This window comes from Varroa jacobsoni, unplaced genomic scaffold (assembly GCF_002532875.2).
Source record: "Varroa jacobsoni isolate VJ856 unplaced genomic scaffold, vjacob_1.0 scaffold_171, whole genome shotgun sequence".
Taxonomy (NCBI): Eukaryota; Metazoa; Arthropoda; class Arachnida; order Mesostigmata; family Varroidae; genus Varroa; species Varroa jacobsoni.
Genome location: NW_019213073.1, coordinates 53,257 through 66,591, shown reverse-complemented (window position 1 = coordinate 66,591; position 13,335 = coordinate 53,257). Strand labels below are relative to the sequence as shown.

At 39.2% G+C, this 13,335-nt stretch overlaps 1 protein-coding gene and 1 long non-coding RNA gene across 4 annotated transcripts in view; one reads left to right on the top strand and one right to left on the bottom strand.

Annotated features, from left to right (window-relative positions):
• Positions 1–3,410: 3,410 nt before the first annotated feature.
• LOC111271352 (uncharacterized) lies at positions 3,411–6,071 on the top strand. 3 transcript variants are annotated; one of them, XR_015315259.1, is made up of 3 exons: positions 3,466–4,473; positions 4,876–5,123; positions 5,900–6,071. It is a non-coding gene; the product is annotated as an uncharacterized LOC111271352 (long non-coding RNA). The 3 variants fall into 3 exon arrangements; XR_015315257.1 differs by having other exon boundaries at positions 5,775–6,071; XR_002686816.2 differs by lacking the exon at positions 5,900–6,071 and having other exon boundaries at positions 3,411–4,473; positions 4,876–5,226.
• A 6,315-nt stretch (positions 6,072–12,386) lies between these two features.
• LOC111271361 (uncharacterized) overlaps positions 12,387–13,335 on the bottom strand; it is a 6,536-nt gene continuing 5,587 nt past the window's right edge. Inside the window, exons 4-6 of the mRNA XM_086972864.1 lie at positions 13,006–13,259; positions 12,691–12,775; positions 12,387–12,512 (exon numbers count right to left, since the gene is read on the bottom strand). Of these exons, the coding sequence (XP_086828990.1) occupies positions 13,111–13,259 (149 nt within the window). The 3' untranslated portion in view covers positions 12,387–12,512; positions 12,691–12,775; positions 13,006–13,110. The remainder of the gene's footprint in view (positions 12,513–12,690; positions 12,776–13,005; positions 13,260–13,335) is intronic.

Sequence of the window (13,335 nt, the reverse complement as noted above, 5' to 3'; positions counted from 1 at the left end):
TAGCTCCGCGCTCGAACTAGACATTTGCATGAAGTTTTGCTCGTCCAGAAGCTGTCTCCTGAACTCTTCTCGTACATGAGACACGTGTGTCGCAAGAGAGGCGTTTTGAAATTGCGGAAAAAGGGCATTCAAAAAAGTAATATTTTGGCCCCTCATTACTGGCTACGATCACCGCTGCAACGCGACTTGCATGATGATGATGGGGCAATGAATGCATTTTTATATCATCTCCGCCACGCCTGGGTTTCGCGCCCACACGTAGCATCGTATTTTTGAATTATAAAATGTTCATAATCTCCTATCCTGTCGTGTCCTGATTCACGCTTTGGCATAATACCATGCGCTTTTGGTCGAATTCAAGCTGAATGCATTTCCAGGGCATGGAAGAACAATTTGCGATGAAGACTTCAGTGACATACTCCTGCGCCGTGGATGGAAATTACGATCCACACAAATGATTTTGCTCGTATGCTTCGTTCACTAAATTACACAGGACTCATGGGATCTTGTCCGAATCGCAGGTGTGTGCAGGTATCGGCGTTACTAGCCAAAGTCTCAAGATATAATTTATTTAAAAAAAAAGCAAACCTTTTCTAGCTTTTCAACCTTCCAACTTCGGAGTCGTTTAGCCCCCCCTTTTTTTAACGCGTCTATCTGCGTAGAAAGTCTAACGAACGTATTTTGGCTGGCCAATAACAGCTAAAACCACTCATTTCGGTACGGTGTAGGAGGCCTGTTATGGACGCAGTGAATCCGTGAGGTTTCCCCGTAACCTTATAACGAGTTCACGTAGAGTACGAAAAGCATGAAAATCGCTGAAGTCACTTTAAAATAAAATCTGTGCTCATCTCAAATCACCTACACCTCTCTATGGACAAGAAAAAATGGGGTAAATTGTACATGATAGCTTCAATGTTCATACCAGTTGTGGCAGTGATTTGCCATTGTACCGAACATTTCGGGTAAGTGCTCTTTCTTCTAGTTGAAAAAACTCTTCCAAGGCCAACGTCATTACTTGTCGTCGCTAGAAAGCAAAGGGAGGCAACATTGGCGGAAAGCACTACAATTCGGAGATATCTTCGATTCCAGATGGCCTTTTTTCATTGGCCAATGACTATACATGTCTCTAAACTAATCCAATTCCAACCAAAGTTCAATATGAAGTGCGGTAAAGCGAGTTCTTAGAACAAACATCGCTTTTTCATTTTTAATCGAAGCATGTACTATTATTATCTTTGACTATCTGCCATTTAGACGCGCAGCTCAACGCCCACGCTGCTATAAAAGTCCGGCTTATAACTAAGATAGTCGATGGAGTCTCGAAGGGCAACTTTCACACCATATTGAGATTTGAATTTTTGCGATGGATAACAATAAGCCGTTGTATATCCGTTCCTGAGGCGTACAAGGAGTGATTTATTTCTCTCTGCTCATTGATCTCAACAGGTAAATGGGGAATCATTTCTATTTATTGAGTTTAGTTGTAATCAACGAAGCACGATTCAGAAAGCCTGCATGAATAACGTTTGCATTAGACCACCGAACCCACACTGTAGCCTTTGCCAGCAGAACATTTATTTAAGGTATTGACTAAGTAAGTTTATTGCGTGACATCGTAGGTGGCAATTCGATCAAAAATAGGCTACTGCTGGAACATGAGAGGCGAACGCTTCTACGTCTTCGTTTTTGATCCCTGTTCAAATTATGCGGCACCTATTTGTGGTACCTTTTTTTTTGTACCATATCGAATTTACGGAATTCAATAAGTGTGCTATTTTTACAAACCTAAATGGCAACACCCGTGTACGTCTGATGTAACCCACGTTATTGGCTTCCTACGAGATTATCTACGGAGCATAGTGTCCTTTGGCCCATGAGTCATTACAAGTCACTCGCTAAAAATTCTTGTCTCGATATCCAAGTAAACGCTCTCCAATTCTAAAGGGTATATATGCGCATCCGAAAACGAAGAAGCCTTAAGAAATAGAACTACTCCGAAATATGGGATTAGCGTTTGCCGAAGTTCATGTTGGCCGATCCCACATATCGTACCATTTTTAGGTAAATTTTGATGGTTTTTTTTTTTTATAACTGATGTTTAAAAATATCCTCGATTTGAAGACGGGCAGATGCTTCGTATGTATCGATTTCCTCTTCGTAATGTATGAAATATTTAACGAACTTAGCACCACGAAAATTACAATCAAAGTGACGACAAATAAGAAAGCACCGCCGAGAATGGACCTCACGCATCACGAATTTGAAGCCTAGTTCTTAAATAACTGCAATACTTCTGCTGATTTGACTGCTCTAGACAATTGTAGCTACAATCGTGAGTGCCTCAAAAGGGCCGTCCAATAATTTATTCTGCAAGCGAATTACAAGCCACTGATAAAATCACGCCTGAAGAGACACTACTATAACCAACAGCCATACATAAAACAATTTCTGTCCCATTGTTTTCAGTAGTTTCGGGCAAGCCAATTGTAGAATAGCAAACACATTGGTCGTTTGCAGTTTTAATCAATTTTCACCGTTAAACCTCTCTTAAAAGCTTTTATTAAGCAGAATTATATCGCACATGGAACATGGCTCTGTGCAATTTGCCAGGTACGCACGACTATATGAGAAAAGTTGTATAAATGATATATTACTAATGCCAACAGTTAAGAGACCTCCGAGCGTTCTGCATAAGCAATACATGCTCCGAAACTAGACATCTCCCTGGGTATGTACACTGGTGTACGTTCGGAATGATCTACGACTGTTATGGCACGTCTAGGACAACAGTTTTAATATGGAAGTTATTTAGTACTATACTGGTGATTGGGGGCCTGGCGCTTACCAGTCTGGCGCTACCAATCATCAGTAGACACTTGATTTTAACCTCTAAAATGACAGCCATTTAATACAATCTGCTCGGATGCTGCTGATTTCTTTTTATTAAGTTAACCTAACTTCACTGCTTTCTCAACTTTGTATTCTAGGCACTGTTAATATTCTGAATGGGCTTTATTTTTTCCTCCTTTTTCTAGCTAGTCATATTGCAATATAATTTTTTGCACTCGTTATCCTACTTTATACGACAGTTTCAGTTGGGGGGGTTCGTTCAAAAAATGGCCCTTCTGCCCGAAATGCCAAAAGATGGAATTCTTGCAGTAAGTAATACTTGGTGTAGCTTTTGTGAGGGTGAACGTTGTTTGACAGATAGACAAGTGTAGGAAGCAAACTATAGGCTGTGAACGTTTACATCTTGGAAGTATGCTTTATTTATTGTTCATATAACGCAAATAATTAGGTAAAATGCGACTACTCTCCTTTATGAAGAAAAAGAAAACCCTTCGACTGGCTGAACAGTCACACTTTGATGCCATTGTCATTATTATTGTTATTGCCCTGTCCTCATTATTTTGTTCGTTTGGTTTAGGCTTGAAGTAAATTATCTCTACTTTTTTCGGTATCGATTAGACCATATAAAATATCTGGCCAAAATTTCAAAATTGTCTTGTATAGTTTTAGAAGTATATAATAATTTGAGCCTTTTTTTTTCGTGTTTCTTCCGTTTTACGATCCTTCGATGGCCGACAATTTATAGGTTCGTTTCCCACCTGCGAATTTTTACAAACAACGACGTGAAATTTCACGTTCCTAGCTAGTTACGCCTAACCTAACAAGTTAACTTGATGGGAACATCCCTCATAAAAAGCAAAGGATAACGCCTAAGCGACAGCCCTGCACGGGTGTTTGCGAGACTTTATGGAATGGCGAGCGAAGATAGTGAGTGTCACAGGTCAAGGCAAGCGTCAGAGGGCGTCAACCGCCTGAAACAAGCGCGATTTTATATGCGCGGCAGTGGTAGATATAGGAATCCTAGCTTGGATCGAATCTTCAAATGGGTGGAGGACACTATCTGGGCTGAGCGTGCACGCTCGGCTATCGATGACACTGAGCTTAAGGAGTGGCTTGCTTTTACGGAAAGTATGTTGGAAGCCCTTGAGCGTGCTCGGTACTCACCCGAATTCATGGGGCTAAACGATAGGGATGAGAAATCTCAGGTCGAGTTTCTAAAGAAATGGATAGTAATGCAAGGCAAATTGGCACAAAAGATCTCCTCCAAAAGACTTGAAATATTGGCAATGGAGATGCAGGATTACATTTATGAGCCCATTGAGTTTCCACCCTGACGTGCCGAAACGATCGTTCCTATGCGCGCACTACAGAACAAAATTGACCATAAAATCTCCGATTTTTTGTAGAAGACGGAATCCGCAATAGTTTTCAGCTGGAACGTTTAGGCTTTAGATTCTTGGCAAGTAGGATAAAACTGTTTGAAGTAAAACGAGCAGTGAAAGCACAATTCTATCCCAAAAAGGTATCCATTCTTAAATTTCGGATATTTAATGTTCGTCTCGGTGTCATGGAGATACGGTCCTAATATTACGGACAGAAAATGGAACTTCACGTTGGTCAAAGGTAAGCTCAAGGCTATCCGAAGAGATAACTGGTTTATCCCACTTTTCTAACAATTGAAGGTTCATTATTGTATAATTACCTGACTAAAAATTACATTTGTAAACGTGCGCGTTAGTGTTAACTTGAGAAAAGGTACAAAGGGTACAAAAAAAATCTTGAGTATATACAACGTGAATAGCATAATCGATTCTTAGGTTCCACTTAAAACTTACCTACAGTGTATAAATAGCGCGATTCTGGATACAGCCTGACTATCTAATACTTTCAGATTCACAAAGCGACAGTGATAAAAAAACAACTGGTCTGGTGTACTTTACAATAGCGGAGAGTTTTCGAGACCTGTAGTTTTCTAATTGTACTTTGTTTGTTTTTTTTTTTTAACTGAACTTCTGATTGCCGCAGGAAACTGGTTATTGCTCACCCCATAACGACGCGTCGAGAATGGAGCATTAGAAAATGTGAGAGGTTTATTGTAAGGATTGAAAACACTTGATTCTGGCGTCACATTCGGCCTACGCTTGCGTTTGCCTACCTTTATTTTAAAAGGCAGCTGTCTCGCGATTGCTTACGAATGTTGTTGGCTCAATCGCACGATTCCCAGGAGCACCGTGGCGAGCGTCGTATGAGAGAATGAGCTGTCGCCGAATATGGTACGGCACCATGGAATTTCACCCCAGTTTTAGCTGAACACTATTTGAAATGATAGCACTGCCCTAAGATATGTTCTTTAGCATAAAGAAAGCTATCAGAAAATTCACCGTGGAGTCCCTCTTTAGTTTCCCAACGGACTGCGCAGCCGATGTATGGATACGTTTTCATTTGTTCCAAAGCAGCAGAAACAGACATGATAACGCAAACAATGACCTAAGGCCTAGCTAAATATAATTCTAATTAAGAATATTTATAAAGATATCATCGTATTTAGCTAATAGCTAAATCTAAAACTATACATTCACTATTAAACTGGAAAATTGTCCGCCAGCTAAGTAGGAAAGATATATAGGCCTTCTCGTTGCAGAATCTAACAACGGTCCAAAATCGTAGATCCAATGTGCCAAATAGAAAAAAAATGTAGTATATACATCGATGGTTCTTGTGATACCGAACTAGAAGCTCCGAACTTACTCTAAAATCGCGGGGAATACTAGAAAGCACAAATCTGCATTGGCAGTTTTTTAGTGTCGTCCGTAGAATCGTTCACCTAGCAATTCAATTTCTGCAAGTGTAGTGGTCGGACCATCGGCTGAATATAGATACGTACGTTGAAAATAATCCAAACCGCATCATTGTATATACTGCAGGGAGAGCACTTGCGTTTGACGCTACAGGTATATTTGGATTTTCTGCGTCCAGGATCGTGCTTTGTCGATTCCTTGTAATGGCGAAAAGATAAAGCCACTAATTTCTTCAAATTCATACTCTTTAGAAGCTGTACATGGCGTCCACTCCTACACGAAACAGAAGGCAGAGTAAAAAAACTCGTTTGGTGTCTCTACGGTTTTCACACGAGTTTCATCGCTCCGTCCTGAAAGTTTAAATAAATTTTCCATAATGAAATATATCTGTTGTCAATACAGTGCTGTCTTTCGGGAGGAACACGTCCTTAGGAATAAAAATATGCCGTGTCGGCTGCACGGTCGATCTGTTGAATAAATATTATAAACCTAGGATATGAAGCCAAGATTGCTAAGTGCTCTCATTAGGAGAATTTAGTAGGACTGGAAGGCGCCGAGCTAACCGATGGATGATTAGCAAGCGAAAATTTTAAGCAACGGAAAGCATTGCTAACCTAGGCAAAAATCTGAAAGGCACATACGATAGAAGTACGGAATGTTTGAGAAGATAGGCTACGCCGTGGAAGACCACCCTACAGGTTTAGACAGATAAATCTTATCAATGTTTTAAGTTCAAAAAAGTATAAAATTTCGGAGGACACATTTTTGACCTTTCATCTTTTCTATTGAACGAAAAAAAGCACGCTATTGTCTAACTGAAAAGAAAATTTACGAATTTTACACAATTATTCCTAGGGCCGTGAGCCCTTAATCACTTGAGTGGATGAGTGGAACGGTTAGCGAAAGTCGGTCTTGCTACAGAAAAACGTGCCGGTAACTTTGATTAAGTGCTGACTTACCCTAGCCTGAATAAACCTCTTTTTGCTGATATACTACATAGGTGTGCCTTGAGTGCTATATAAAACACAGTTACGTTTTTAAGTTACTACAAGCTCAGAGTGGTAACAGCATAGAAGACTTGCGGTGTCCTTGGATTAGTTGTTATATAAATGGCAAACCAGCCTAGACATCGTAAAGCTCGTCCTTAAACTAGAGTAAATTATTCACTGTGTATAGGTTCGTCCAATATTTACTCGCAAACATGCTCTATGTTATAATTTTGCACTTTTTCCTTAGTAATTCGATGATAATGAAAGGAAAATGTGAACGTACCCGTAAATCGATAATAGCCCTACGTAAAAAATGGCCATTATATAGTACACCAGTCGCTGAAAAAATACGTTCTTCCAGCCATACTTATGCGGAATACCGCCTTTATTAGCAAATATATTGAAACACTCTGTAGCATATGACTTTATTATCTGCTAGTAGCGCACTTTTTTGATTCGACCTAACCTCAGAGGGCCAACCACTCTTATTCACTGGTCCAGAGGCACGTAGCAGTGGGCCGTATGGCTGGATCCACTGGTCTTATACAGTCGGCGATACTCAACGAAGTCACGATCTAGAAAAGGTTAGCTTGATTTCACAGCCCGGCCAGCGTTGAAGCCGATTGTCGATTTTCTCTTGGATCCTCTCAATCAATTTCTTCTTTGAAAAAGGCCGCGACGCTAAAATAAGGGTCTTTGCGATACCCATAAATTTATGCTCAGTAAGTTTTTTTTTACCTATTATACTTTTTAGGAGCGCTGCAAGCGTTTAAAACTGAGGCACCTACAGCCATCGTCGCTATAGTCCAGCGGGTTGTCAAACACCGCGCTGTATCGTTAGAAACAGAGAATAGACTCTGCACCATCTATAAGACCTGAGTGGGGAAAACATTCCAATGAAACCCGGAAATATCGACCAGTTTTATAATATGGTAACTAACAGCGTCTGGCGATCCTCACACGAATAGGATATTTGGAGACCTCAGCGAATGACTTTGAGTAAATATAATTTGTCGCTGCTATTGTCGCTATAAGCAAATTATATCGGCCAAACTTAGTTAAGTTGAAGGTGGCGAATAAATAGATCGAACATTTTAAGATAAGATTGCAGACTGGCTCGATGGATTAATGAAAGCTCAGCAGCTTTATTTAACATAAAGGGTACGCACATCTAGTTTTACGTAATGGCGTGCTCGCATCAAAGCAATAGGCTCTTGAAGATTTATACATAAATGACAAAAAAAAGGATGACATAACTTTTATCTGGATTCGAGGTTACGCTGCATCGAACTATTTAGTTTACAGATTCGAGGTTCGCTCCTATGGTCTTCAACTCGCTATCTAAAGTACGATTATAAAAAAAAATAACCGAAAACAATTCGGTTAATGATGATGAAAACGATCAATTGGATTAATTATAGACATTTTTAATTACAATTATAGACATAGAGAATTTTAAATCAATCGTAAATGAAAGTCTCTAGCAGAGAACACTCAACCACATGTTCACCTCATACCTAATAGTTACCATAAGATTGGATATTTGCTTTTTTTTCCATGCTTTATCTGACTTCGACTGCTCGAATCAAGTGCCACTGCCATTTTCTGCGGTAATCATCTTAGCATGCTCTTACTGCTATCGTCTTTTAGGATTAAAGGCAAACTTGCACAGAGAACGGTGAGCGCCGCTGCGGCTATCCTTCTGTAGACACGGACTAAGAGCATAATATCACAGAAAATGAACATTGATCCTCGAGAATCACCGGCCAGTACTACAACGAATCATCAAATCAACGTGATTGTATTACGTACGTGGTGGTAGAACGTGGGGCAATATGTAACGGTGATAGAACCGGGCAGCTGATCGCTGTCGTAGACGGTAATGTGAAGGAAATTATCAACGTTCTTGCATAACATAAACTTCTCCAATGCACGAATATTGAGGTTACGGCACATTACGAAGCGTTTCTTCGACGCAAGTGATCACCCTGTCCAACAATGATTAAAATATTAGTCGGATTACAAAAAAATCTATGCTAAAACTACAAAAAAAAATACAAAAATAATAGGTGTTTTTCACAAGATTAGATTTTTGCCTACCTAATCGAGTACGAGTAATTTCCTCGTTGTATAGCAGAATGCAAACACCATTTTTTCTCTAGTATACTGATCAATCATGCACATGTCGTCGTATCAGAAATCGCTTCCGGTGTCGTACCCTTGATTCATCTTGCACGCGGCTTGACAATAGCTCACTATTTCATACATGTGAAGATGAAGGAAATAGTAAAGCACTGATCGATAAAGTGTCGAGTACGATGAAATTGACAAGGTAACAACCTGTAGCTAAAGCATACCATCCGTATAATAACAATTTGATGTATATTTTTTGTTTTTGACCATTGCAACGACGCAGAGAAAATGAATGCCTGCAATGATATGTGTATAATGTCAACAAATATGAGATGGCAACCCTGATCATTATCTCGCAAAATACCGTACGCAAGAATCAATAACCAACAACAGTGACCGTTTAAGCATCAATTTTCTTCATAGCTGAAAAAATGAATACATTTCAAAAGAAGCCTTGATTGAGATAGAGTGGAAATTATTACGATTCCTATTAAAAAATACACTGTTGCTCTACTTGCTGTTTAAGCGTCATCTCTTGCAATAGTTACATTTCCATTTTGGTTCTGTTCTGGCAGCCTTCTATTACACTCCGAATACGTTCCCCAATAAACAACACATTTATCATTGACGCTATACTGACTACGTCCATATTTCGCATAGTTCTCAAGTTAACTTATTATTCGCTAGGACACAAACTATAGTTTTTAAGTTTACTAAAAAGTCTATCTTTTAAAAACCATGGACATAAAATACGAGTTCCCAGCCACAGAAAGTCTGACACAAATGACCCAGACGGCCTTTTGTAGCGCTTACTGCAATAGCTGACATGCGTTAGTCTGGTGAAGACAAGCGACCGTGCCAATTACGCATAAACGCTTAAAAACACACTGCTATGTACGCAACACGTTAGCGACGACAATAGGATCCAGCTTGCCACTCGTTCGATCGATCTTCTATGTCTTGCGAGCAGTAACTAGCACGCGTGCAATGTTGCGAGACAGTTGCTATACTCGGCGCCTGAATATTCACCTAACTTCGACGGCGTCAGGTGAGCCGGTAGCCCCTAGGTTCTGGCCTATAACCTTTGTCAAGGCTGCCCCAAAATTGGCCAACGAGTATTCGACAGTTTTCATATCGACAATATAATACCAAGTTATCGTTATCCCAAGCTATTAGATCTACATAGTGTCCGACGAAAGTTGGTCTTCTGTAAGCAATTTCATCTTCACACTGCGCGAAGCGAGGCTCACCCTTAGGATAGTGAGCTCCTGGAACTGTTTATATTTGAGATCGCTGCGAGGTTTTGTCAAATGAGACAAGCAATGATTATCATTGGCTGACTAGCTTGGTGTTGGCCAGTGAGGGCTTGATGCAGTAGAAAAAAATAGAACTTGACTGTATACGCAATCACACATTGGAAGATTATAATTTCTGCAATATTCACAAATGAGCTTTTCCGTACTTGCATATTGGTAAAGTTTTTGTTTTCTTTTTAATGTAATAGGCATTATTTCTAAGAAATAACTTTTGCACTAAAAGCTGTAACAACAAGTACTGAATCATGTTCGTTCAAGTGAGAAATAACACCGAGAACGTTTAGAGGTCGTAATCCGCGGGTAGGTATATAGCAAAGCCCAGGATCAACTGGAGTATAGTAGGTAAAAGCTTCATAGAACAAAGGTAGACGTACCGGTACTTTAATTAAAAACAGAATTCAGCACGAAATCATTATTGATTTTAGTTAGTTAATAAATCAATTTAAAACTGCATAATCCATCTTGAACATACTGTGCATGTAATACATTAAGAGAGGTAGTTGGCGCAAACAATGGCGTTTCAAAACGGGGAGAACATACCATGCGTCTTCATTTTAGTAAATTATATGTTAATTAACGATATTTTTCTAACCTAACCTAATCCACCCGCTATAGATAAAGAAAACTAGAAAAGTTAACTGAAGTCAAGCGAAGATCAGGACCGGCGTAGAGGTAAGCCATATTAGTTGATAGTTTACGTAATCATCTGAGAGAGAGAGAGAGAGAGAGAGAGATTGGCGGCAACATTTTAAACAAATGGAGGAAACAGACAAAAACAAGTGTGAAACAGAAGAAGTTGCGCTTACAATTGTGTACGGAATATCTAGTTCATCTGACATTTCTCCGCATAATAGCGGTCATAACGTTAGCTCGTATCTAGCATGGACCGCAAGTGAAGTATTCCATGCTACCCTCTAGAGTTTGCACATTTCACACAATACGTTACCTAATAATAACGTAAGAGACACACAAGGTGACTTGGGTTTGAATTAAAGAGTAGACAAACCTTCCACTAAAAATCCGCCAAGATTTTAGCAGCAGAAGAGAAAGCCACACTATTGAAGACTTGGAATTATACACGGCTATATTATGCATCTCATTATTATGATTCATAAATTTACGTCGTTCCTTGGCCACGTAAAGGTAATTTCAATAATGATATTCGTTTGATATAAAACTGCGCAACACTTGACTGAAAACATCTGTTGACTGCAAATATTTGATTCCTTATGTGTCGGGAGATATTTTTTTTGTAGCCATTATAATTAACAGCTCGTTTATAACCTGATCCATATTATTGTTGTTAGTTGCAATAGGACCTTTTATTTCATTTCATACTTGTACCTACGGTGTCCTCTTTCCCAAATTAAAAAAAGCAGACGACGTGATTATATAGAAAGCAACACAACTGCAACAACAACAACAATACGAAGCCGTCCGCAAACATGTTTAAAAACAAACAGGGTAGGGGAGTACAATTCGACCTGTCGATATAAATGACAAATCGCTTCCGATAATTAGTTTCTATTGGATTTGATCTTTTGATTGAACACGTTAATTTCGGAGAGGGCTACCCAAATATTATACTTTTCTTCAGACAGAGCGACCGACAGACAGATAGCTTCGTGGTATAACTTCTTGACCGTTCTCGAATAAGCTTCTACGCTTGCACATTCACCCGTGTATAGAGGTACAATATTTACGTTTATTTGGTACTGCCCCAAACGCATGGATTAGATTTATTTTTACGTATCATTAAAGCAGATGTGCGAACCAACTTAGCTAAATAAAAGTATCTGAGTATGAGCCCTGGTGTTTGATCTTCCTAAAACATTAATACTTGAAAGAACATTAAAAACAACGTTCAGGAACCATTTTCGGAAACTGCCCCAGGGTGACTTTGTTACTGCTTTACGTGTTTCACACCTTCTAACCTTGATAATAGCGGCCTCCGTAATCAGCCAGACTTTGAAACGTTAAGATAAATGACAACCGCCTTTTCTACTATTTGTACGTTATAATGCATGAGAGAGAACACTTCTTCAATAGGCTAATGCCATATAATGCAACGATAACTTTATTCAAAGAATCACTATATATTTACAATTGTTGATTCGCTCACTCCAAAACATCCTGAGTGTGATCTAAAATATTTCATGTTCATTTTCTCGAATGACCCTATTTGTTGCCAGGTTCTCCACAGTCAGCTTTTTAGGCCATACTGTGTCTTCTTCACCGGTATGTCCCTCGGTAGCCACTGGTGCTATGAGGGTTACTAGAGTTCATTGGCTTTCATTTATATTAACACGTGACTTCTTCCATCCGGAGCAGAGTCTTTTGGATAAACATGACGAATTCGTTCGGCTCCATAAATTGGTCGACGGTCCCGCTAAAACTCGACGCCCTAACCACGTCATCGAAAAAGTCTGAAGATACAACAGTAAAAAATAGTAATAAACATTTTAGTAAGTGAGCACCTCATGCACCTCATTTTAGTTTTATTCACATGATGCACGGTGAAGGAACGACCATATTAAAATAGACTTTGCATGCCTTTTGCATTTGAGATGATCTATGTATATACCAAAGAATATAGATAAATACCTTTAATATCTGCTTTGGTTATATAAGTGCACGACTCCTCCCAGAGGTCATTCGAGGCATCTTGAAGGATAAACGTTTGGCTTATCTAGATCAGCAGATTACAAAATAAGGACATTAGCCAGACATTAGATAAATTGCCTAGATGTATTTCCTTTAATTCGTATAGAAAAAATATGTGGGGTCGAACTTTTAACACCTACCAGTTTTGTTTTAATTTTAGCTCATTTGGTAATCCATCAAAATGTTAGTTTTGAAAAAGGTAAAGGACCAAAATCCGCTATATATTGGTCAAAAAATCGATGTCTTGTAACTTACTTCTTCGCTATTGCTGTCAATTAATTCGGCCAAAGTTGTAGTCTGTTCGTTACGAAGTTCGCGTATACGGCAGACGACAATATGAACTCGATAACTAAGGAATGCTTAGACCCTTCGTAATAGTACGATCAGGCGGTTTTCTTGTTCTCCCCTATGCCTATATGGCGTGGTAATCAGGGTGCGAGTATCCAAAAACAGCTTTTGAATCACACGTAAACAATAAATCGAATTCGTTGTTGCTTCATCTATGGAACCTAGAAATTGAAATTTTAAATGACAGAAAAAAAATCATAGTTCTACCGTCCAACTTATAAAGGAATTCAACTATAT